The sequence below is a fragment of the Nuphar pumila genome, chromosome 13 (genome assembly GCF_984573655.1).
Source record: "Nuphar pumila chromosome 13, dmNupPumi1.hap1.1, whole genome shotgun sequence".
Lineage (NCBI taxonomy): Eukaryota > Viridiplantae > Streptophyta > Magnoliopsida > Nymphaeales > Nymphaeaceae > Nuphar > Nuphar pumila.
The window spans coordinates 21,539,240-21,566,468 of NC_143261.1; the positions used below are offsets into that span (position 1 = coordinate 21,539,240).

At 36.5% G+C, this 27,229-nt stretch overlaps 1 protein-coding gene across 2 annotated transcripts in view; it reads left to right on the top strand.

The window, feature by feature from the left end:
• The first annotated feature begins 1,366 nt into the window (after window positions 1-1,366).
• The window catches only part of LOC149818056 (ferric reduction oxidase 2-like), a 35,759-nt gene continuing 9,896 nt past the window's right edge, over window positions 1,367-27,229 (top strand). The window contains exons 1-5 of one of the 2 annotated variants that reach the window (XM_089985379.1): window positions 1,367-1,508; window positions 1,835-1,934; window positions 3,222-3,422; window positions 4,018-4,252; window positions 4,342-4,669. In XM_089985379.1, coding sequence (XP_089841505.1) covers window positions 1,379-1,508; window positions 1,835-1,934; window positions 3,222-3,422; window positions 4,018-4,252; window positions 4,342-4,669 — 994 coding nt within the window. In that variant the 5' untranslated portion in view covers window positions 1,367-1,378. Of the gene's footprint in view, window positions 1,509-1,834; window positions 1,935-3,200; window positions 3,423-4,017; window positions 4,253-4,341; window positions 4,670-27,229 lie in introns of those variants that run through there. The other variant, XM_089985380.1, reaches the window with a different exon arrangement.

The window sequence follows — 27,229 nt, forward strand, 5'->3', positions numbered from 1 at the left end:
AAATCGCTATGTGATTTTCGTAAATCGCTATATCGAGTAGCGATTTACGAAAATCACGTACCAAAAAAAAAAGGCAAATCACTATGTGATTTTTATAAATCGCTATATCGAATACGATTTACGAAAATTACATAGCGAATAAAATTGCAAATCACTAAATTGAGTAGCGATTTATGAAAATTGCGCACCAAAAAAAATGGCAAATCAAGTAGCGATTTACGAAAATCGCAAAGCAAAAAAAAACAGAAAAATCATGAAAAAGGGTGTTATGAAAACCTCGAGGAAGAAACAACTGAATGAAACATGAGCACCACGATTAAACAAAACACTTTATTGCTCTTTTTTGATAGTTATAAGAGGGAAAGAAAATAAAAAATTTGTATAAAGCCCCCCAAAAAAATTGGTCCGGGGGGGCGCTGCCCTCAAAGGCCCCGCCAAGGGTGCTCCCGCTGACCGCATAGCAGAACCCGCGCCGGGAGGACCCCCCTCCTGTAAGGGCAAAAACTTTGAATCAGGCTCCACAACTCATCAAGTTTAATGATGCTACCCACATCGAAGGGAGCCCTCAGACCTCCCTCCTGTAAGGGCAAAAACTCTGAATCAAACTTTACAACTCATTAAGTTGAACGATGCTAAAGTCAGTGTAGAGGTCAGTCGGTGCTTGATGAAACAATGTAGGATCGTCTGTTGGATGTGCACAGAAGTAGAAAGGGAAGGGAGAGAGAGTGAGAGGGTTGATGTTCATGGCCTTCTCAAGGGGGATTCCTTTATCGGATAATCCTGCAGTGCAGAGACTAAGTCTTAAATAATCATTTTCGGGGTACTTAAGTCTTTACAACCACTACTTTTCTAGAATCGTCATTTTTTTTGCACCAACGGAAGAAAGGGTACTTAAGTCTTTGTAATCGCATCGAACTCCAACGCTAAGTGATGATGGCAAACATGGGGATACGAGTCGCACATGTTTACATGCATGGTGCTCTTTGGGACCCCCAAGAACATGAGATGTAGCTACCTGCCCTGGTTTTTTGGAGGGAGGGGGGGGGAGCAGGTGGCCTAAAATCTCGTCCAAATTTAGGGAAAAGGCTAGAACGTTCACGCCATTTCCTCCGTTGGAATGCATGAAGAGAGGCGTTGACTTGCTTTTAGTACATGCAAACATGCACTCATTTCACTGAATAACCGTAAAGAACGCCCAACTAGCTAGTTTATGGAACTTTGATGCTGGCCTTATATATCAAACAACCCCTCTGTTGTTCTTGTGAAGAGTTAGAAGAAGCAAATAAGCTTTGGCCTCTCTGTTTTTTTTGCTTCCTGTGAACTTTGGGGGATCTAAGAAATGGGCCAACTTCAGGAGAGAAACATGGCATCGATTCTCATGTTGGTCATCAGCATCGTTTTTTTGGGGTGGCTGATGATGTGGGCTTTGATGCCCACAAATCTTTGGCGCCAACAATGGCGAATCCAACTGAGAGCACGTACAAACTCCACATATTTTGGGACTCATGGTGAGGAGCTCTAGTATTGTTGGTGTTATGTTGTTTTTTGTTCTTCTTTTTCCCGAGAACGGATCCAATGATCGGGCCGAGTACTTAATTAACCCACACAAAGCACAGAAAATCGCTGCCTGAAACATCGTTTGCAGGGATTTACACTGTTCACAGGGTGATTTTTCGTACCGAGTACTTTGTCAAGTACTCGGTTCGATCATTGGATCTTCTCTTCTGTTTTCCCCCGTTTTCTTCTTTCTGCAAACCATCAAAGACGCAGAAATTCTGGTGAATTTTACTTTTTAGTGATTTGGTTCCCATTTTTTTATGGTTTTAATTTGCAGGTGACAATATCCTAGTGTACTGCTTCCCAGTGATGCTGATCTCTGTTTTAGGTTGCATCTATCTCCACCTAAAGGAGGAAAGGCAGCCCCGATTTGGAAGGTATATATAAGAGAGGGTGTTTTTTCTTCTTCTCATTGGGGCCTGACGAAGAAAGGACCATGCTGAACTGAGCTCATCATGATCCAGTCATCTCTAGAGTCATACCCTTTGGGTGTATGGTCCCTTTGATCTCAGTGTTGCAAGTTGTTTTGATCAAATATGACTTGTTTTGATCAAATATGACCCCGCAGATGGATAGCTATGCTAGGAATCGATCGTTGGATTATGTTTTTTTAACAAAAAAAACCCTGATGTTTTAAGTCATAAAATTTGGTGTTTTTATAACCATTGATTTTTTAATTGCTAAAATAAATCTTGCACACAAGTCGGATTCAGACCATTCAAATATCAATCTTCACTTAAGGGACCATGTAGATCACATCTACACCTGTCATATTTGACAAAACAACTTGAAACAGTTGAGATCTCAAGTACCTTTTTTTCATAAATCCGGCTAATCCTGCCATACTTACGGTTGCTGCCCAACAGTGTAAATGCCAAGCTTCGGCTGTATTAGGGCTTATCCCATGCCCTCATTAATGAAAGGGGTTGTGAATGGAACTCTGACCACCTGTCTAGTGGCCAAGGCACCTTCCACTGCACCAAACCCCTTGGAGCCGTTGAGATCCCAAGCACTTACTCTTGCACCAAGGAATGGCTCTCTATGTTTAGGCCCAAGCCAAATATATGGCCTTGTCAATTTTTCTTTTCTCTTATTACATGGAAAAACTGTGCTTAGAATTGGAGATTTGGCCGTGCTGGCCTTAGCCAGCTGTAGCTACATATGGTCGCGGTCACGGTAGTGTAAAATTCAATGGACAGGACCAACGGGACCTCCGGTTTTCTGGTAGGAGCATTGTATAACTGGTAGGGGTCTGCCTAACCCCAGCTTGCCTTTTCAAATAAATAAATAAATAAATCGATAGACACGTCTTGTGGATTCTTTTTTTTTTTTTTTTTAAGGCCAGCTGGGTTTAAGCAGACCCCTAGCAGTGTCTTTGCAACCACACCAGACTCCAATACTAAGTGATGTCAACATACACGGGAATACGAGCCCCATGTGCTTGTATACGTTCAGACCCCCGAACACAGACGTGGGATTCAGTGAATCATCAGGGGAGAACATACACCACCCTCCCCAACTATACCATTGGGCCCCAACTATACCATTGGGTTTTGAACCTGCAAGGTACCAACACAAGGTGACGTGCAATGGCTGCCTCCTACCAGACAAGCAAAGCCCCCATTGGTAGGCTTACTACTGAGAGATCCCGTTTATTTTTGCAGAGAGAGTAAGAAGGCAAAGGTAGTTGGAGGATGGTGGAGCCGTCCCCTTTTGGTGAAGGGTCCCTTGGGGGTGGTCAGCGCCATGGAGCTAGCGCTGGCCTTGACGTTTGTAGCTCTCCTTGTTTGGTGTTTCTCAACGTACCTCAAAGTCGGCATCCCAAAGATCACCATGTCTACGGCACGCAAGCTCGGCGAGGAACTGTGAGGCTTCACCCTTTCATTCACCAATCCAATCCTCAACTGCTTTCTCATGCTATATATTGCTGATGATGGTCATGGTCTCATCATCATCATCATATGGCCATGTTAGTCAGTGTCAACGTGCATGCATTTTTCAGATTTGGATCCTTACAATAAGATCCAAATATGTATTTGGAACGGATCCTTGGATTTGGATTGGATTCAAATTTCAGTTTGGATCTAATGGGGATCTGGATCAAAATCTGACCCAATTGCATTTTTCTACATATGAAGAGCGTTTTTTTTAATCATTTTAAAGGATCCAGTATGATCACGTATATTTTGGATCTGGATTCAACCCTCTCATATCAGATCTGATTTGAATCCAAATTCAAATTTGGGTCTGCTGTTTAACACTTCAATTTGTATTCAAAATTTTACAAGATCTGGCCCATATCCCTATCCGTTTGCTCCCCTAACACCAATTAGCAATAGCCCTCTGTTGTTGTTGTTGTTGATGAAGATGATGGGAGAAAGCATCATCATGCCTCATGGTTATCATTATGGTGCTTCAGTACAAGTCTAGTTCTAAGGACTGATGATTATATTATTGCAGATGGCAAGAGAGGCTATCGAGCGCATCCTTATGGCTGGGATTGGTTGGTGCTATATGCACTGCATTTCTTTTCATTCCGGTATCAAGAGGGTCCGTGCTATTAAAGCTAGCAGGCCTTACTTTTGAGGATAGTGTTAGGTATCATATATGGTTGGGTCATGTTGTAATGATCATCTTCACTGTTCATGGGATTTGCTACATCATCATATGGACAAGTAGCAACAGGCTATCAGAGGTATACTTTAATTATACTAATTATCATCATCACCATCTGGTCAGTTAAGTTCATCATCACCATCATCATGATGTGCTGCTATCATGCAGATGCTAGAATGGGCAAAGGATGATGTATCAAACCTAGCGGGGGAGTTGACACTATTCTTTGGGCTTTGCATGTGGATCACAACCTTACCCTGGGTAAGGCGCAAGATGTTTGAGGTCTTCTTCTACACTCATCAACTCTATGTGCTCTTCATCATGTTCTTTGTCTTCCATGTTGGTGCTGGAATCATGTACATGTTTCTTCCTGGAGTTTATCTCTTCATTATCGATCGGTTCATGCGATTTCTACAATCTCGGCGACCCGCTCGACTTGTCTCGGCGCGTGTTCTACCAAGCGAGACTGTGGAATTAACCTTCTCTAAGAGACGTGGTGAGAGCCATGATGTTTTTTTCTTTCTCATGTATTTTTTCTCTCCACTATAGGGCTGATAAACCACAAAAGCCACTCAAAACTTGATCTGATTTTGACTTAATAATGGGCCTATTTGGGCTTATAAAATAAGCTGATATCGGGTCAGCATAAATTGGCTTTGCCTAGGTAGCCTAACCCAGCTGTAGTTGCAAAACAACACACACAAAGGCATTTTATAACCTTTAAAATGTTTTGAATATTATGATCTTCTTTCACATGCATCCTGTTTTGATAGACACTTGAAAATTTTGCTTAACTTAGTGGGTCAGACAACTGAGCTTGAGCTAGGTATACTCGGAGGTACGCGTATACACCCTCTATCTTTCAAGCGATAGTTGCTCCACTTAAGATCAAGTCCTTGGTGCAATGGGTACTTATGCAACTATGCTCTCAGGATACAACCAAGCTTTCGCCTACTTACAAAAATTTGGTCCATGACCTGTACTGGGTGAGACTGATAACCTTGACACGAATCACCTTAAACAACCTCTTGAATATGATAGAATGATCTAGGCTTGAATTGAGTATGGATCTTGAGTTTAGATATGGGTATGGACCCAAACTACAATTAGGTACAAATTTGAATAAAAAACTGGATATGAATCTTAGTAATAGATTCAAACAACAATCAAATCTAAATAGCAACTGGATCCAGATCAAATATTATCTGGGTCTGGATCCAAATAGATATAGGATATGAATCTCAAAGTAGATCTGAACACCAACACTACAAGAAACCTATGGATTAGCGACAACCTAAATCCGCCGCTAAACAACTTAGCGATGGCTTAGCGGCGAATATCTTCCATCGCAAATTTTTTGGCGCTAAATAGCGACGGAATATATCTGTCGCCCATTTCGTCGCTAAGTAGTGACAGACTATATCTGTCGCCCGGTCCGTCGCTAAGTTGCGACAGAATAACGAATGCCAACATCCGTCGCAAGGCAGTCGTTACAATACGACGACTTTGGTTTGGCGACATATTTATAGTCATCGCAAATCTGTCGCTACCTTCAACGGTAATATTAAATAGCGACAGATATATCTGTCGCTAATCCATCACAAACAAGAAAAAAAATTTTAAAAAATATTTGAAAATTAAATATAAAAAAAATTTCTCGTGATACAATTTATATTTCTTGTACAATTTATATTTCCTGTAAATAAAAAATAAAGTACACATCAAAATACATATAAAAGGAAACTAAAACAATTAATCGATCCACTTTAAAATCCGCAAGTTCTAATTATTTATAATTCAATATTTACATTTTTGAAACAAAAAGAAGGTAGAACAAATTTAACACATTAATCTAATCATCGTCAAGATTTTGTGCATCCTCTTGTTCATTGTCTTGATCTGTCTCTTCAACTCCACTACGCTGATTATCACCAACAACCTATACAAGAAAAGAAAGGTCAGTATTGATAAACAAAATATATTGAAATAAATTATACTCTATATGTGATTCTATCATCCTCATATGTGTTCTAAGGCAATAAAAAAACTGTATATGTGTTCTAAGGCAAACAAAAAATTATATATGTGATTCTATCATGCTCATATGTGCTCTTAAGGCAGTAAAAAAACTTATATGTGATTCAATCATACTCATATGTGCTCAAAGGCAATAAACAAAATGTATATGTGATTCTACCATGCTCATATGTGTGATAAGGCAGTAAAAAAACTTTATATGTGATTCAACCTTGCTCATATGTGTTCTAAGGCAGTAAAAAAATTGTATATGTGATTCTATCATGCTCATATGTGTTCTTAAGGCAGTAAAAAAAACTTATATGTGATTCAATCATGCTCATATGTGCTCTAAGGTAGTAAAAAAAACTGTATATGTGATTCTATCATGCTCATATATGCTCTGAGGCAGTCAAATAACTTTATATGTGATTCTATCATGCTCATATGTGTTCTAAGGCAGACAAAAAACTATATATGTGATTATATTATGCTCATATGTGTTCTAAGGCCGTAAAAAAAACTCTATATGTAATTCTACCATGCTTATATGTGTTCTAAGGCAGTAAAAAACTTTATATGTGATTCTATCATGCTCATATGTGTTCTAAGACAAACAAAAAATTGTCTATGTGATTATATCATGCTCATATGTTTTGTAAGGCAGTCAACTGTATATGTGATTCAATCATGCTCATATGTGCTCTAAGGCAGTCAAAAAAATTGTATATGTGATTCTATCATGCTCATATGTGCTCTAAGGCAGTAAAAAAACTTTATATGTGATTCTATCTTACTCATATGTGTTCTAAGGAAGACAAAAAACTATATATGTGATTATATCATGCTCATATGTGTTCTAAGGCAATATATGTGATTCTATCATGCTCATATGTGTTCTAAGGCAGTCAAAAACTGTATATGTGATTCTATCATGCTCATATGTGCTCTAAGGCAGTAAAAAAACTTTATATGTGATTCTATCATGCTTATATGTATTCTAAGGCAGACAAAAAAGTGTATATGTGATTTTATCATGCTCATATATACTCTAAGATAGCAAAAAAATGTATATGTGATTCTATCATGCTCATATGTGTTCTAAGGCAGGCAAAAAAATGTATATGTGATTCTACTATGCTCATATGTGTTCTAAGGCAGTTAAAAAACTTTATATGTGATTCAATCATGCTCATATGTATTTTAAAGGTAGTAAAAAAACTGTTTTTCTGATTCTATCATGCTCATATGTGTTCAAAGCCAGTAAAAAAACTGTATATGTGACTCTATCATGCTCATATGTGTTCTAAGGCAGTAAAAAAACTGTATATGTGATTTTATCGTGCTCATATGTGTTCAAAGGCAGTAAAAATATTATACTGAAACATTATATAAAAGGTCAATATTGATAAACAAAATATACTTAAATAAATTATATCCAATACACCTAAGTTAAGGCAATCAAAGTGATATGAAATCTAACAACATGCAATATATCACATGAAACTTTCATACCTGAGAGGCACCTGCAATCGAAGTTTCTCTATTCTGAAAAAAATTGTTGAACTCATCTCGGAGAACAACGACAATTGTTTTATGGAAGTAGTCACGCATTGTGTCCTTAACGATCTGGCGTACATCATCACCGAAAAAAAAATAGGATGCTTGGAGCTGATGTCGACGGGAGAAGTCTGTGAGTCGTGACTGGAGGAAGCAATGACTAGTGAGGTGTTCATATTACTCTCAAACCCGAACACACGACCCTTTTTGGGTTCACCTGCTGCAGTCACCCATGTTGCAGGATCAAATGATGGATGCTGAGTAGAGTCATCGTCATATCTGTCTACTATCTGTTGCTCATATGCCTCCTACAAAATAATGTTTACAGTATGCATTAATAATTAAGAATTACAATGTTTATGATAACTTGTATATTACAATGATTATTAATACAATAAATACATACCGTTGTCGTTCTCGTCTTCTCTGATACGAACTTTTCCGTGGTCTTACGTTTACGTGTTTCAACAAACACATCCTTGTATGGTACAATGCCTCCTTTTCCTGTTTCCCGCGAAGTGAAATGATAAAAGATTTAGTTAACAGGTTTGCAACAATACTTATAAAATTGACAATATATATATATATATATATATATATATATATTGATGAGTTACCATTTTCTTCAGGTGACTCCCAAAAGACCTAGATCCACCTGTGTGTAGATGGGCTTCAAGCACTTTTGCTCAATTTTGTGCATCCTTCACTGAGCGATTTTGAAATGCATCTTCCGCCCACTTGTCGTACATTCCCCCCCAATAATCTCTCTTGACAGTAATAGGGCCATGGCCCTTCCACTGTAGTAGATCATCTATTCCGCCAGATGCTTTTTTTGCTGCAGTCTTCATATTGTGTAACATGTCTGCAAATCGATTGACAACCACCTTTTGCCACACCTTCCTTGTATCATGTTTCTCCATCGTAGTCACGAAGCAATTTGAAACCTATATATATTTTCAAAAAGTTAGTAGACATGACTATAAAAAAAAATTAAATATGAAATACATTAACTATGATGGATAACTGTATATCATGAATGAGGACCAAAATCTGTCTATCACCTCTTTTGGATACTCTTTGCATTGAGCGATCAGTCCTGGTAGATGTTGAAGAAGTGAATTCTTAATATCGTGTACTACTTCTTGTGGCTCAAACCTCGTGATGCACATGAATTGATATACAATAAATATCAATAAACATTATTTATAAGATATGCAATAAGTGAAAATGAAATACTTACGGTCGATTATCGATATACACTATTCGAATGAGTCTTCTTATGCCAGTATGAGAAGACTCTGCATCCTGTGTTGACTCCTGACTTGTATGATCAACTGGTGTACGTGGGTCATGTACATGTGAAACATCATTTATAAAAAATACGTTAGAAATTCTTAGAATGCGCATTTCAACTAATCAAACATCCAATTAGTTAAATGATATACCTATCAAAGGAGCCCATGAAGATGAAGGTTGATCCTAGCTACTACTGAATGAATGACCACTGTAAGCTCCACGAACCATATTTTAACAAATAAAAAATTTCATGCAATACATTCAAATTATTTCAAATCATTCACATCAATGCAATACATTTCAATATATTCAAATAATTCAAATCAAGTATTGCAATACATTTAAATAATTCAAATCATTGGAATACCTGCAAATCATTCACATCATTGCAATACATTCAAATCATTCACATCAAGTATTGCAATACATTCAAATCATTCACATCAAGTATTGCAAAACATTCAAATAATTCAAATCTTTCATATCAAGTATTGCAATACATTCAAATAGAGGTTTGTATTACAAGATTTTGCTCACTAGCTTGAGAATTCTTCTTCATCACCTGTTTGACATTCATATCAAAATTATCATGCAATATATGATGTCATACAATCACAAGAATTATGATGCGTGCATTGATAACTTAATATTTTCATGTGCAAACTATTCATAACACGATACATTCATTTGAAGCATGCTTTCATTATATAATTTCACATGTAAGTTATAATCAAATTGAAAGTAACTACATGCAAGCATAGATACAATCACATCAAACATTACGATACATCGAAAACATTCATATCAAGAAAATGTCAAACATATACCTGCATCAAACACACTCCAATATCCCACTAACTACTATAATGCCTAGCATGAAATCCGTACTCCAAAAATAAGAACACTTCTATTCTCATAAATTAAAATCATGCTCAGCATAATCTCCAAACTCCAACAAAAGCAGTCCTAAATATCAACAATTAAGTGAGTGTGTGAATAGTAAAGTGTTGCATCCAATAAATTAAATAACATGTGATGCGTTTGCATCACTTACTCACCACGAGTATTTACCTGATTTGCATTGTTTTTGTCACTTACTTACCACGGGTGGCGGGGCACAAGCATTATCCGTTTAGAAATCCGTAAAAGACACTGTATTAAAATGAAGTCACTGTCTGCCGAAAGGAAAAAAATTAGAATAAATATCAAAGTCGGACGAGATTTCGGTGAGGCGGAACACCTCTCAGGCGTTGACCACCTCTCCGTTCGACCCGACCGCCCTCAAGTTCGGTCGACCAGTCAGTAGGCCAGCGATGTACGACAGCAGCACGAGGTCTTCAGAGGCAATGATCATCCCCCGAAGCGGCAGGCATGGGGTGATGCCGTGATTCAGGAACCCCATGATCGCCGGGCGCCACTCGGCCCGTCGCCCCTCTGTCAAAAAAAAAATGAGGCAGGAGGGGCAACCCCCTGCCAAAAAAAAAAAAATGAGGCTAGGACGCCCCCCTCCCCCCTGTCAAAAAAGCAGAGGGGGCAACCCCCTGCCCGAATAAAAAAATGAGGCAAGGGGGCGACCCATTGCCGGAAAAAACAAACGAGGCAGGGGTCGCCCCCCTTGTCATAAAAAAAGGAGGCACAAGGGCGACCCCTTGCCCGAATAAAAAAATGAGGCAGCCCCCAACTGCCAGAAAAAAAGTGGCAGGGGGGTGATCCCCTGTCTGAATAAAACAATGAGGCAAGGGGGTCATCCCCTGCCGGAAAAAATAAAATGCGGCAGGGGGTCGCCCCCCCTGCCGGAAAAAATAAAACGCGACAGGGGGGTGACCCCTTGCCGAAAAAGTAGGGGGGCGACCCCCTGCTCGAATCAAACAACGAGGCAGGAGGGTCGCCCCCTACCGAAAAACACAAAACGCGGTAGGGGGGGGGACCTCCTGCCGAAAAAGTAGGGGGGCGACCCTCTACCCAAATAAAGCAATGAGGCAGGGGGTCGCCCCTCTGCCGGAAAACACAAAACGCGGCAGGGGGTCGACCCCCCTGCCATTAAAAACAAACGAGGCAAGGGGCGACCGCCTGCCAAAAAAGCAGGGGGGCGACCCCCTGCCCGAATCAAACAACGAGGCAGAAGGGTCGCCCTTCTGCCGGAAAACACAAAATGCTGCAGGGGGGGGCGACCCTCTATCAGAAAAGCAGGGGAGCGACCCCCTGTTGGAAAACACAAAACGCGGCAGAGAGTCGCCCCCCCTGTCGCGTAATACAAATGAGGCAGAGGGCCGACCCCCTGCCGAAAAAAATAAAAGGGGCAAGCGCCCCTTTTATCGAAAAAAACCTAAAAATCGATTTACCTGGGAGTCGCCGGGCGACGGGCGGGGAGCGGCGGACCCGGGGGCGATGGGCCAGGCGGCGGACCGGGGAGAGACGGGCGACGGAGCATTGCGTCGGGCGGTGGAGGATTGCGTCGGGTGGGCGGGAGAGACGAAACAGGAAAGAGGAAAAAGGGCTCTGATTAGGGATTTACGAAAATATTAGCGACGAATTTGGCGACAGAATAGTTCCATCGCAACATCATCGTAAATTTAGATGACCAGTTAGCGACGAAATAGTTTTGTTGCTAACGTCGTCGCTACGTAGCGACGAAAAAATGTCTATCACCAAATCTGTTGCTAATCATCGGGTGTTTTGCGACAAAAACCTTTCGTCGCTCAGCCGTCGCTAACTAGCGACGGAGGTAGCGACGGAAGGGTTCCGTCGCTAGTTTCGTAAATATTACAAATCTTAGCGAGAGATTTGTTTCTCTCGATAATCTGCCACAAGTTGGCGACAAAAAATATCCGTCACAAATATCCGTCGCTAATTGACAATTTTCTTGTAATGCAACCTCAAAAACTCCAAAGAAGAGTGAGAGAGAAACAACAAAGCTCGTAGAGAGGAGAGAGAGAGGGGAGAGATAAGATGAGAGAAATGAGAGAGGGGTGGGGTTTATATAGGCCCCAGCCCCAAGCGACTCATAAAGGCCATAAAGAGGCCTTTAATGGGTCCAAACAGTCAGCCATAATGAACTTAGGCTAACCAAAACAGCTATCCATGAATGCTCAAACAGTTAGTATAAGAAAAGCACCAAAAAAGGATAGAAACAACCTTGGTAGAGTTAGGATAGACCTTGATAAAACTTCGTTTTAGACTTGAAGATTAAATTTGTCCCAAGTACTAAGAAAAAGTTAAAGCCAAATTGGACCGTATTGGACTGAGCTAAATTCAAATCTAAGTCTACAGTCTAAAGTCAAAGGTCATGGATCAAGATCAAGATCAAGATCAAGATCAAGATCAAGATCAAGATCAAGATCAAGATCAAGATCAAGATCAAGATCAAGATCAAGATCAAGATCAAGATCAAGATCAAGATCAAGATCAAGATCAAGATCCTTGATCAAGATCCATGATCAAGATCCAAAGTCCAAGGTCCAAGAAAAAAGAGATGCATAAACCCAACATCTAAAGTCCACGAGGGGATTGCCCTTCAAGGCACCACCCCTCTATATAAGTACAATGAGTTTTCCAAAACCTTTAATGTGGAACTAAACTTTTATAGGGAAGCCAACACCCACCAACTTAGGGAAAAATAGAAAATAGAGAAAAAACCATAGAGAGAGTTTTGAAATAAAATCCAACAGTCTCCTACATAGATCAAAACTCTAGAAAAAGACTACAGATGTTATTCACGAAGATTCAGTGCATAAGTGAAGATACCTTTTGGGTATAAACCCCCATGTTAGTCTTAGTCTTAGTCAGTCTGCAACCTCAATAGTGTTAGCTTTAAATTGAAAATTCTAATTGACCTTCCAGACACCGTAATACATGGTGTAAGTTTTATGAAATAGATTTTTAAAAGATATTTTTGATGAAAATGATTTATACAAACAAGACACCAAATAATAAAAACCGGCTCACACTAGTGGTGAGTCTGGGTCAAATTCAAGGAACGGGAGAAATTTTTTTATTTCACTCAAGAACAAACTTCATTGCCTTTAAAATAAAAATAATTAATTAACTAATCAACTGAGAGTGCGGCCCTCTGCAGAGGGCTTAAACAAATAATAATTAGTTACATGCCTTTTACAAATTCAAATTAATAAAATAAACAATCATAATCTAAAAGAAATAAAAAAGGAGTTTTCAGTTGCTTGAGCTTGTAGTCCCTTTTATCTTTAATGCTTCCCTCTTTTACTTATTGTTTTCAGACTTTATTGATTGATGGAGGGCTCGAAGGGCCTATTGAGGGGACCTCAAAGGGCTCTTCAGGGGTACTTTTGAGAGCTTACCTCACGTCCAACTGCTTCTCTACAAAACAGAATCACAAAACGAAAACAAAACCAAGAAAAAATAGACAAAAATGTAATGTTAGTTTGATTAAAAAACACAAAATAAGAATCTAACTAACCTATAATAAACTAACTACATGTAACAACTATGAACTAACATGTAACAAACTAAGGCACTAAATGATAAAATAGCAAAACCAGTTAACTAACAATCAAGAAACTAATTTGTAATAAACTAATAACAAATTAACTAAAAGACAAAAACTAATAACAAACTAAATGAATCTAACAATAACTATATGTTATACAGAATAAGAATGTAAGCTAATAATAAAATATGAACATAAAATAAAAGCTAACCTACTAACCTATCTAATTAATTAAATCAAATTAAAACTATGAATTAAAAAGAAAGCAAGAAACCAACTAATAATTTTTAACAAACTAACTAATTTAATTACAAGATTAAAACTAAACTAAGTTGACATGGATTAGATAGTCTGATCTAACTAAATTAAAAACTACCTCTCTACAACTAATACTTTTGCATAAAAAATAATATTAACTATGCTAAAAAGAAAATGATAATTGCACTAACGACTAAATCGACTGATGTGTATTTAAACTAACTATTCTACTCTACATGCAAAATTAAAAATCAAAGCTAACTAAGGTTAATGTAAATGATGCTAATCCAACTTAGTAAGTCTAAACTAACGTTATCTATAGAAATTATGCTTAAGCTAAAATATTGAAAGAAAATACATGACTATTAAAGAAAACGATAATTAGATGAAAGACTAAATCAACCAAGTTAATTAACTGAACTAATGGTGAATTAAAGTAAACTAATCTAATTACTGTAAAAATAAAAATTTATGTGAATCAAAAACTGCAATTTAAAAAATAAAATACAACTATCTGATTGGCTATCTGAGGTCCCCTCTTTTACTTATTGTTTTCAGACTTTATTGATTGATGGAGGGCTCGAAGGGCCTATTGAGGGGACCTCAAAGGGCTCTTCAGGGGTACTTTTGAGAGCTTACCTCACGTCCAACTGCTTCTCTACAAAACAGAATCACAAAACGAAAACAAAACCAAGAAAAAATAGACAAAAATGTAATGTTAGTTTGATTAAAAAACACAAAATAAGAATCTAACTAACCTATAATAAACTAACTACATGTAACAACTATGAACTAACATGTAACAAACTAAGGCACTAAATGATAAAATAGCAAAACCAGTTAACTAACAATCAAGAAACTAATTTGTAATAAACTAATAACAAATTAACTAAAAGACAAAAACTAATAACAAACTAAATGAATCTAACAATAACTATATGTTATACAGAATAAGAATGTAAGCTAATAATAAAATATGAACATAAAATAAAAGCTAACCTACTAACCTATCTAATTAATTAAATCAAATTAAAACTATGAATTAAAAAGAAAGCAAGAAACCAACTAATAATTTTTAACAAACTAACTAATTTAATTACAAGATTAAAACTAAACTAAGTTGACATGGATTAGATAGTCTGATCTAACTAAATTAAAAACTACCTCTCTACAACTAATACTTTTGCATAAAAAATAATATTAACTATGCTAAAAAGAAAATGATAATTGCACTAACGACTAAATCGACTGATGTGTATTTAAACTAACTATTCTACTCTACATGCAAAATTAAAAATCAAAGCTAACTAAGGTTAATGTAAATGATGCTAATCCAACTTAGTAAGTCTAAACTAACGTTATCTATAGAAATTATGCTTAAGCTAAAATATTGAAAGAAAATACATGACTATTAAAGAAAACGATAATTAGATGAAAGACTAAATCAACCAAGTTAATTAACTGAACTAATGGTGAATTAAAGTAAACTAATCTAATTACTGTAAAAATAAAAATTTATGTGAATCAAAAACTGCAATTTAAAAAATAAAATACAACTATCTGATTGGCTAGAATTAATCTAATTAGATAAAAACAATAATTAATCTAAAGTAATTATTATCTAAACTAATTACTAAAATTAAATTTCTAGAATTAAAACTAACTTTAACTACTAGGAAAGGCAACAAATCAAACTATCCTATTTGGTGAGAATAAAAATTAATTATAATATCTAATTATTCTACCGATTAATTTAATTTAATCTAATAATTGAATAAAATGAACTAATGCAATTAACAAATATCAAGAACATGAATTGAACAATAAATAAACTAACCAAATACTGAATTTAAATGAAAATGAATCAGATCTAATTAACAAAATTTGAAGAGAATAAAAAATTGTAAAAACCCTAAATCAGCTATTTTAGAAATATAATTAAATTTAATTTAATTAATATAATTTAAAAAAAAAAACTTAATCTAAACTAAATCTGACCTAGATCTAACATAAAATGAATTAAAAGTCACTAAAACATAAAAATACTCTATGTTAAATCTATCGATTTGAATAAAATAATATTATTATACACAAAAATAAAAAAAATGGCGAAACTAAATTAAGTTAATTTATTTTTTTCATTTTATATTTTTAGATGATAAAAATTAAACTCAACTAAACTATATGCAATGAATAAACAAAACTATATGCAATGATATGATGTATGTATTCTTCTAAGGAAATAAAACAAGTATAACTACGAAACTATGGAGAGAGAGGGGAGAAGAAACATATGTCATAATCCATTTCCAATGAAGGGGTTGAGAAAAAGAACATCGTCTTACCTTTAAGCTGCATGTGCCTCCGTCTATAGGGGGTAAGAATATTCGGTGTCAGAAAAAAGTTAGAAGCAAGATGAAAATGGGGGAGAAAGGAAGAGAAGGAGGGAGAATCGATTGGAAACGAGAAGAAGGGGGAAGAGAATAGAAGAGGGAGAAGAGGCCTATATTTTCTAAAAAAAAAAAAGTGTTCCATGGCTGAAAACATACTATTTATACTAAAAAAATTAGGTTACACATTTTTTTCAAAAAATTCCAAATAATTTTCAAAAAATTCAAAATAGTACTTTTAAAAAAATATGTTTCACAAAAAAAGACTCCTTTAAACTGAATAAAATACTAATTAAATACTTCTAAACTAATTAGACTAAGAATTAAAAGGTTCTAAATTAACTAAACATTGAAAAATGCCGAAAGAAACTTGAAATATGTGATGTTTTCTTTATTTTCAATTTAAAGCAGTTTCTCAAAAACACTGATAAGAATTAGTTTTTATTACAATTTTTGATGAATCATGCACAAAAATGAATGAATAAAATATAAAACTTATACATGATCAAATTCCTCCATGCCTATTGTTTGCTAGTCCTCGAAAGCAAAAGACAAAGTCAACAAAGCAAAAACCTGACTCACTTTCGTAAAAATAACGGTTGCATTTAGCGTATGCAATAAGCCTTTTAAACTCCTGAGTTACCTCAGTGGACAAGTAAGGTCTCGTGACAGTTTGCAGCGATGCTAAAGATTTCAACTTTACAAAGTATTAGATAGTTAAGGAGTTTGTTTTCACAAATATTTCATGTCATTACACTTTCAAAACATATTTAGAGTCTTTACATGCTATCACAAAGTAAAACTTTTTTTTTTTTACTTTTCTAAGAAAAACTATAATCATTTATGCTTTATTCTCAAAAAATCAAAGATACACATGCCATTGTTTTATTTCTCCTCACTTATATGTTTTCTGCACATATTTCTCAAGAATTATTTCTAAGCAATAAACTTTATCTTTTATTCTCGTGTTTTTTCTTTCTTTTTTTTCATTTTCAAGATTTTCAGATTTTTTTCTTTCTTTTTGTTAAACACTATTTCAAATTTTTAGTTTTTGTGACTCGTGTAACAAGCTTTGGGTCAGTGACTCCCATGCCAGACAACCTTAGAGCACTAGATACAAAGTATTCCTCAAACTTAATTGCTTGAGTTACTAGATCTTCTTGTCATGTGCAATGTCAACATCTATTAGGCTCTTTATAAAGTCCATGTAACGAGATTTTAGGCCGATGGCTGCCAAACCAGATGACTTCAGGGCACCAAATGTAAACACCCCTCAGGCTCTACTCGCTTGAACTAAATAGGCACATATATCAACTTAGACACAAAAATGATTTTCTTCATTACCCTTTTTGATATGAGAATCAAACTCTTCAACTTGTGTATGAACCCAGCTACTAGGAAATACAAAGAGATCAAACAACTAAACATATGTTCTTTTTTACTTTTTTGAGCTCTTCTTTACAATATTGTTCATTTACTTAGTTTTCAAAAATAAGTCGTGCATATTCATACTTGTGATTCAAGATAAACTCTAACATGCATCTATCGTCATTTCTTTAAAATCCACATAAGCGACCACAATTTTCTAGTTTAGTGTTAGAATTTTTTTTTTGGGTCTTAAAAAAATTCTCTAAACTGTTAGATTGTGTAAAACATTCATATAAGATTAAACTCATTCCTTAAAAACCTAATTTTTATAAGTTTTTATCATTACTAATATATGGACAGGAAATAAAAATTTGGGTATGCAAACTACGCCATCCCCCATGCTTGAATGACACTGTCCTTAGTGGCACTCCCCCATGCTTATGTGAAACTGGATGAATGCACACTATGAAACAAAAGACATATAAGGGACGAAGTAGAAGTCACCTGATCCGTGCTAAAAATCTATCATGTCACCTGTTACTCATAAATCATATCAAAAAAATGAAATGTATATATGAACTATCATACATACACATAAATTAAAAAGAAGCACAAAGTACTGGATGACAAAAATTACAACATTATGGGCTGCCTCCCATAAAATGCTAAATTTTATGCCTTTAGCCAAACGGATCTCTAGTTACCCTTCATTGTTCATGAGATCAATGGACTGAAGGTCATGCTCAATCAGGAGATTTCAGATATATGGTCTCATCTTTTGTCTTGCCCACTATGTTTCTTAAAAGTCAACCCCTTTGGACCGTGAAATGACTCTTTTCTCTGCTATGAACAAGATTAGCCCCCACACGTATTTGAAAATCTTTTGGATACTTGTGGTGATGCTTCTCAGATAATGAGCCACGAACTGAAGTATCATCCATGCATCTCTCTAATTGTGATGGATCAGAATGCTTTGATTGAGGTTGCGTGCCCTCTACATGAAAACATTTGTCATTTCCTACAGCTCTCATGGCAATAGCAAATATGTTTATCCGCAATCACTTATTGCCAAAAGAAACATCCATCTCCCAAGTACAACAGTCAATACACGTATTGGCAGTGACTAAAAATGGTCTGTCAAGAATGATGGGGGTCCAGTGAGCGACATCAGTACCTTCCATATTCAAAACTTGAAAATCAATAGGGAAATAAAAGTCCTCGATCTTAACTAACACATCTTTTAATATTCTCTGAGGAATCTTGGTAGACCTGTTAGCCAACTATAGAATGGTCATGGTGGGTTTTAAATCCCTAATCCCATAAATGTCATGAAGGAAACCTGGTAATATATTCACATTGGCCCCAAGATTGATCAAAACACACTCAATGGTCTTGTTTCTGATGACACAAGAGATGATCGGTGCTCTTGGATCCTTTGGTTTAGGTGGGTCTTGGTGCTGAAACACCGATCTCACCTGCTCAGTCAGGAAAATCTTTTTAGGCAACGATCTTGATTTTCTTTTCTGGGTGCAAAGTTCTTTAAGGAACTTTGCATAAGCAGGTACTTGTTGGATGACATCGAGCAGAGAGAGGTTTATGTGAACATGCTTGAATATCTTACGCATTTCTTGTATTTTTGCTCCTTGCTTGCCAAAAAATTTTGGTCTCTCTAAAGCCTCAGGAAAGGAGGCCTTTGGTATATATGACCTGGGAGGCTCAGATAGAGGAGCCCTCCCACTTTTCTGGGTTGTCTCAATAGGGACTGACTGCTCAACAATCTGTCTCTCTCTTTCTTCTTCAGTCTTCCTGCTTCTATGGAATTCCTTCCCGCTCCTGAGGCTAGTAATAGACTAGACCTGCTCTTGGTGTGAGTCAGTTATGTACAAGCTAGAATACATGGGTTCCTTGCCCCTCAGGTTGACGACAGGTTGACTAGGAAGTGTCCCCTCACATCGCCTGCTTAGCGCCTCAATGAACTATCCCATCTGTGTCTCTAATTTGACAATAGATTGAGTATGTGAGCTTAAATTTACCTTAATATCTAAAAACGTTTGTAGTATCTTGTTCTCGAAGGACTGGCTAGAAGTAGTCTCTTGGGATGGAGGTTGACTAAAGGAGAGCTGGGCTGAAGGGTAACTAGATCTTTGAAAAATAGGCTTATAACCGCCTTGCATGGGTTGGTGTTGAGAAGGGATGGGGGTTGTTGTTGTGGACTCCTCCATGAGAAATTGGGATGGCTTTGCCAACCCGGGTCATAGGTGTTAGAATAAACATTGGGCACGAGTTTAATGAAACCTTGTGCCATCTGAGCCTGTTCCTGAACAAACTCAGGGTACTGTAGCGTCGCGGGGCGATAAAAAACATAGTGTGTTGGGCTAGCACATAACACACACACCTTCACGATTGGTGAGGGATTTGACAATAACTGATCCAATTTCTGGGTTAGCATGTCAACCTTATTCTGCAACTCAAGGTGTGTCTCTATCTCAAATATCATAGCCTTCTTCATTCCTTCATGAGCATGTACAACCCTCTCAGAACGTGAGGCCAAAGCGTGGTACATCGAATTCTCACTAAAGGTCTCAAACAGAACCCACACTTTGTCCTCACACTTTAACATAAAAGTGCCTCACAAGCTGCATCAACCATCTGACTATTTTTTTCAGTCAGCCCATCGTAAAAGTTGTGCACTAGTTTCCAACGGGGTGGTGAGAACACTTTCAGAGAAGATCTTTTATCATCTCCCAAGTCTCATGAAATTGTTCGCCCTATATCTGAGAAAAACTAGGGATGACTTTTCGAAATTGGTTCGTCTTACCAATTGAGAAGTATTTCTTGAGAAACACTCTATGCATTCATTCCCAAGTAGTAATCTAGACCGTATCTAAAGTCTTCAGCCAGCGCTTGGCTTTATCCTTGAGGGAGAACGAGAACAAGGTCAACCTCAATGCATTATCTCCAAAATTATTGATCCGCACTGTAGAGCAGATCTTGAGGAACTCATCGATATGACAATATGGGTCCTCGTTACTAAGGTCGTAAAAGGAGGGTAACATCTAAATAATATTGGCCTTGATCTCGAACTACTTGGCTCCTACAACGGGTCTAGCAATATAGGAGGTGAGAGTATATTCAATGAGAATGAAATACTCCCAGAGGGGACGGGTCAACTGCTGATCCTCAACCATGAGGCCGGATCGACGGACTCTCCTAATGATAGACTCAGGGTCTTCTACTAGCTCAGCAAGCTCAGGGTCAAGCGAGCGTTGCCCTTGCATACACCAATAGCAACCGTCCAAAAGAAAGGTGTTGTACTTAAACCTAGCGTGTGCACGTGATTTACCACACAAACCACAAAGCAAGCAAAATAAAAGAATTAAATAAAAAAGAAAACACACACCACACACTCGCACCCAAACAAATATTTTGCAGAAAGCAAATTATGTGCACGATACCAATCATGCACAATCACCTATTAAGTGTGCTGTACAAGAAAAGTAAGCTAGTCTCTAGGGCTTGCAAACAACGTGGTTCTACAAATCCTAATTAAAAAAATTAACTAGCAATCCTAATTAATGAATAGAGAAATAAACTAGCAATCCTCAATAAATAACAGAAAAAAACTAACAATCTTAAATAAAATGATAACACTCAAGAGGCAATAAAGTGAATACTCGGTTCACTCATTGTTCCCCACCAACGGTGACAAAAAAATGATATAAGTTTTATGAAATATATTTTTAAAAGATAATTTTAATGAAAATGATTTATGCAAGCCAGACACCAAATAATAAAAATTGGCTGACACTAGTGGTGAATCTGGGTCGGACTTAGGGAATAAGAAAAAAATTTGTATTCCACGCAAGAACAAACTTTATTGCCTTTAAAATAAAAATAATTAATTAACTAATCAACTAAGAGTGAGGCCCTCTGCGGAGGGCTTAAACAAATAATAATTAGTTACAAGTTTTTTATAAATTTAAATTAATAACATAAATAATCCTAATCTAAAAGAAATGAAAAAGGGGTCTTCAGTTGCTTGAGCTTGTAGTCCCTTTTATCTTCATTTCTTCCCTCTTTTGCTTATTATTCTTAGACTTTATTGATTGATTGATGGCTCTTTTGAGGGCTTGAAGGGCCTTTTGAGGAGACCTCATAAGGCTCTTCAGCGATTGTAATGCCCCAGATTTCCAAAACAAAGTTAAGTTAAAATTTTCATGAATTTCTTTTTTTTTCTTTGCAGCAGAACTTTAGACAACTTTTAGCAGCAGAATCAGTCGATAATGAGTTGTCAGTTTTAGAAAACTTCGAGCACATTACAGGTATGTGGCCAAGCAACTCATTGACCACCAAAGTGTTCCATTTTATCGAAAACCATATGTTTATTACAACATCACTGCTTGAAAAAGCAATATAGGTTCAATAAAACTAAGCAGTACAACTCTGTCTAGAGAAACCTTGAAACTCGATGCCCCCTTACTTCGCATATCGCAACGTAGATCCAACACCTGAAATCTCCATTAAACGGGGTCAGAACCACTGATGGTCTGGTAAGCAAGCAATCACATATTCATTCAACTCAAGCAAATAGGTTTGACCACTCAGGGTCATAGTTTGTAATAACGACGCTCAAGCCTCTACGACTTAGCGTATATCGCAAGAGCCTCCTTAGGGCTATGAGTTGAACTTTTGCTCAAGTCTTTACGACTTAGCCTTGACCTCTTCCGGGTCGAATATTGTGCTCAAGTCTTCATACTTGGCACATCCGTATCCCACGCATCTAAGAACAACTCCTCGAGCTTCGCTTAGTCGTGCAGATACAACACGGGTCTTCGCCCAGTCGGTCTAGTCGTATACCGATCATGATACCTTCACAAAGGTTATACTGGATTGACTCAACAACATTCATTCACTCATACATTCAAGCATCGCTGAACCTAAGCTAATACTTTGTTTCGATAATTAACCCCTCCCTTGGGCTTAAGAGAGGTATATCTGAGCACCAACTCGACGATCTAGAGGTTGGTTATTCTATGTATTTTTAGATACCCCAGAGGCCTGTTGACCCCATCCTCTTAGTAGGATGATACAATCATACTGGAAGAAGTCCTTACTAGGTATTCGAATGCATTATGCTACTGCAGTAGTTGGGTTCAATCCTTAGAATTTAAGGATAACCACGACCTCCATACCTCTGAGTGACGGAGGCCATCATGAACTCTATCAGGTTCGAATGTAATATAAGTCACTCAAGATTGCACCATCACCGTCTTCCTCGGTGAGAAATTCTGAAGGGGTGTGCCTGTCTGACAAGCTACTTAATGCATGCCTACAAGGCAACCGTTGAGGAGTATGTACCCAACCCCGTTCAGTATGCCCCTAACACGATAATCAACCACGGGGTCTTTTTATTTTATTCATATGCATGATTGACTTTGCTCTCGACACTACGACCATCACGAGCATCTCACCTCCTTCGGGTGGAGAACGTACTCTGGCTCTGCGGCCCTTACGAGTCTAGTTGTGCATTAGTCTCTCAATGAGTATGCATATGACATGATCACAATGTATCGGTTGCTCGGCGTATTTTTACGCAATGAGCCCACAACCTAGTCAAGGCGTAACCACTACTCTGGCACAATGGCCCTTACGAGCAAGGTGCCCTTACAGGTATCAGAGAGATGAGCCAATCTGGCATCGTTCTAACAACGGGCATCCTTGTGCCATTTAATCGGTTTTGAAAGCTTTTCTGCCAACCATTTCGTCAGCAGCTCCCTTGCTCCATCGGCAGTGGTCCGACGATCTCTTCTACGTTGTAGAAAGCATCTCATGAACTTGGTAGCACTCCGCTATATGATGGAGTATCCTGCTACGATCTTTCTGAGCTATTCTTAGCTTCTTCAAAAATTTTAGCTGCACTTCCTGTCTTTGATGGAGAAAGCGTGCGATTCTTTTATCCATTTCAGCAACATCTCCCCTCTTTGATGGAAAATCGCTATGCTTAACTCGAGAAATGAATGTGCACCGTTGTGCGTACCTTGCATCTATCAAGGTTATTTGAAACCTTGGGATATAGCCAGGCCATACGTAAATGACTTAGTATTTACGAAAAGAGCATTTTGCCAAAAAGTAAAGCCTTTCCAATAGGGGTTTCATTCATCAAGCAGAATCTTGAACAAGGAGTAGTAAGAGAACCACATTGATGATTTAGAGTTGATCTCCATTTTAACGCTTATTTACGCACCATATATGTAATATAAGCAGAAGCCTGTGCTTTATATGACAACGATGTAAAGAAAATGCATATACTATTGTCCAGGGTGTGTAACTAAATGAAATATTCTATATATATATATATATATATATATATATATATATATATATATTTGCAGAAAGCAGGAGCCTTGGTGTCATTCAATGCGATGACGTAAGTAAATGCATAATCGAAATTGCATTAATCAGAAATTGCAGAAAGCAGGGAGCCTTGGCATCATACGACGCAACAACAAAGGTAAATTACATAGCCTTGGCGATATAAGACGCGACAACCCATTTTCAGACGATATATAACAAGATTTGTATCAACAATAGTTATAAGGCGAGCGAGTGAACACCGAAGTGTCCTAGAGGGCTCAACGAGAAACTAGGGCGAGATACCCTTTTTAAGAACCCATATACTGCGCTTCCAAACATATATATCCAACGATAGTTACGAGGCAAATGCGTGAACACCAAAGTGTCTTAGAGGGCTCAACCAAGAACTAGGATCAGATACTACTTCAGAAAGTATATGCTATATACAAACAAGCAAATACTTGAGAGAGATGGATCAACGAAGCAAACTTACTTTAGTTTGCGGAAGAAACGACTCCGAAATGCTTCAAACGAGGTTCGTTTTTTCCGTCAAGAGGTCAGACTAGGTTAGATGGGGTCGATCTAGTTGAGAAAGAGGTAAAGCAGGTCAAGTTGCTCAATCCAAGTGGTTTGAACCAAACTGGGTTTGGTCCAAGTGAACTGGGTTCAACAGGTTTGGTCTTAGACCAAGCAGGCTAAGTCTGGGTTCAGAAATTCAAACCATAATCTGGACTAAAAAGGACTTTGACTTTGACTTTAAACCCAACTAGCTTCAAGTCAAGTCAACTGGGTTTGAACCTGATCAGGTGAGCTAGGACTAGGTCAGGCAGGCTCAGGCCAAGTCAGGCAGACTCAGACCAAGTGGGCTCACTGGGGGAGGTTTAGGAGAGAGAAAGATGAGGCAAGGGGGGGGGAACAATTTTACCAAAGGGGGCTCTCCTCATTTTATAGCAAAGCTTGCTTAGCCCTTAAGCAAGCTCTTTTATTTAAATGTCCTTGCCTTTTTTCAAAAATCCAAGTTGATCTTATCTATCTGACTGTTTGATATTATCCATCTGACTGTTTGATCTTATCCATCTGACTGTTTGATCTTATCCATTTGAAATATTCCATGGGATATTTTGTGGGTCCCACCGAATATTTTTTGAAAAATATTTCTGTGAGTCCCACCAACATTTTCGTGTGTCCCACAAAAGTTTTGGGTTTTCGGCGATTTTTTTTCGAAAAATTCTGAGTACTCCATTCCCTTCGTATTGACATAACTAAGAAAGTTGGCTCGTAGAAATCTCTTGATTTCATTCAGGTAGGAAGTTATGACCTCCAGAGTGTTTGAGCATATATTCGCAAAGCGACGAATATCTCAAGTATAACTGATTCGTAGAAATTGATTCATTTCGCATTCTGAAAAAAAAATGCTATTTTTATCGGTAAATGCCTCATGAATTTTATTTAGAAATTTTATGAAAAATTGCGGGTCTTACAACGATACTTTTGAGAGCTTACCTCACGTCCAACCGCTTCCCTACAAAACAAAATCACAAAAAAAAAACTAGACAAAAATGTAATGTTAGTTTGATAAAAAATAATAAAACATGAATCTAACTAACCTATAACAAACTAACTACATGTAACAACTATGAACTAACACGTAATAAACTAAAGCACTAAATGACAAAATAGCAAAACTAGCTAATTAACAATCAAGAAACTAAAAGACAAAAACTAATAACAAACTAAATGAATCTCACAACAACTATATTCTATACAAAATAAGAATGTAAGCTAATAATAAAATATGAACATAAAATAAAAGCTAACCTACTAACCTATCTAATTAATTAAATCAAATTAAAACTATGAATTAAAAAGAAAGCAAGAAACCAACTAATATTTTTTAACAAACTAACTAATTTAATTACAAGATTAAAACTGAACTAAGTTGACATGGATTAGATAGTATAATCTAACTAAATTAAAAACTACCTCTCTACAACTAATACTTTTGCATAAAAAATAATATTAACTATGCTAAAATGAAAATGATAATTGCACTAACAGCTAAATCGACTGATGTGTATTTAAACTAACTATTCTACTCTACATGCAAAATTAAAAATCAAAGCTAACTAAGGTTAATGTAAATGATGCTAATCCAACTTAGTAAGTCTAAACTAACGTTATCTATAGAAATTATGCTTAAGCTAAAATATTGAAAGAAAATACATGACTATTAAAGAAAACAATAATTAGATGAAAGACTAAATCAACCAAGTTAATTAACTGAACTAATGGTGAATTAAAGTAAACTAATCTAATTACTGTAAAAATAAAAATTTACGTGAATCAAAAACTGCAATTTAAAAAATAAAATACAACTATCTGATTGGCTAGAATTAATCTAATTAGATAAAAACAATAATTAATCTAAAGTAATTATTATCTAAACTAATTACTAAAATTAAATTTCTAGAATTAAAACTAACTTTAACTACTAGGAAAGACAACAAATCAAACTATCCTATTTGGTGAAAATAAAAATTAATTATAATATCTAATTATTCTACCGATTAATTTAATTTAATCTAATAATTAAATAAAACAAACTAAAGCAATTAACAAATATCAAGAACATGAATTGAACAATAAATAAACTAAAATAATAATGGATTTAAACAAAAAGGAATCAGATTTAATTAACAAAATTTGAAGAGAATAAAAAAAATGATAAAAACCCTAAATTAGCTATTTCAGAATTAAATTAAATCTAATTAATACCAAAAATTAAAAAAAACTTAATTTAAATTAAATCTCACATAGATCTAACATAAACTAAATTAAAACTTACTAAAACATAAAAATATTCTATGTTAAATCTATCAATTTAAATAAAATAATATTATTCTATATAAAAAAAATATCAGCTAAACTAAATTAAGTTATTTTTTTCTTTTATATTTTTAGATGATGAAAATAAAACTCAACTAAACTATATGCAATGAATATGTAATGACTAAACACAACTATATGCAATGATATGATGTATGTATTTTACGAAGGAAATAAAACAAATATAACTATGAAACTACAAAGAGATAGGGGAAAAAATGTACCTCATGATCTGTTTCTGATAGAGGGGTTGAGAAAAAGAATTTGGTCTTACCTTTGAGCTGCACGTGCCTCCGTCGAGAGGGGGTAAGAAGAACCAATGATAGAAAAAAGGTTAGAAGCAAGACAAAAATGGGGGAGAACCGATTAGGAACGAGAAAGAGAGAGAAGAGGCATGTGTTTTCTCAAAAGACAAAATACGTGTTCCATGGCTGAAAACATACTATTTATTCTAAAAAAATTA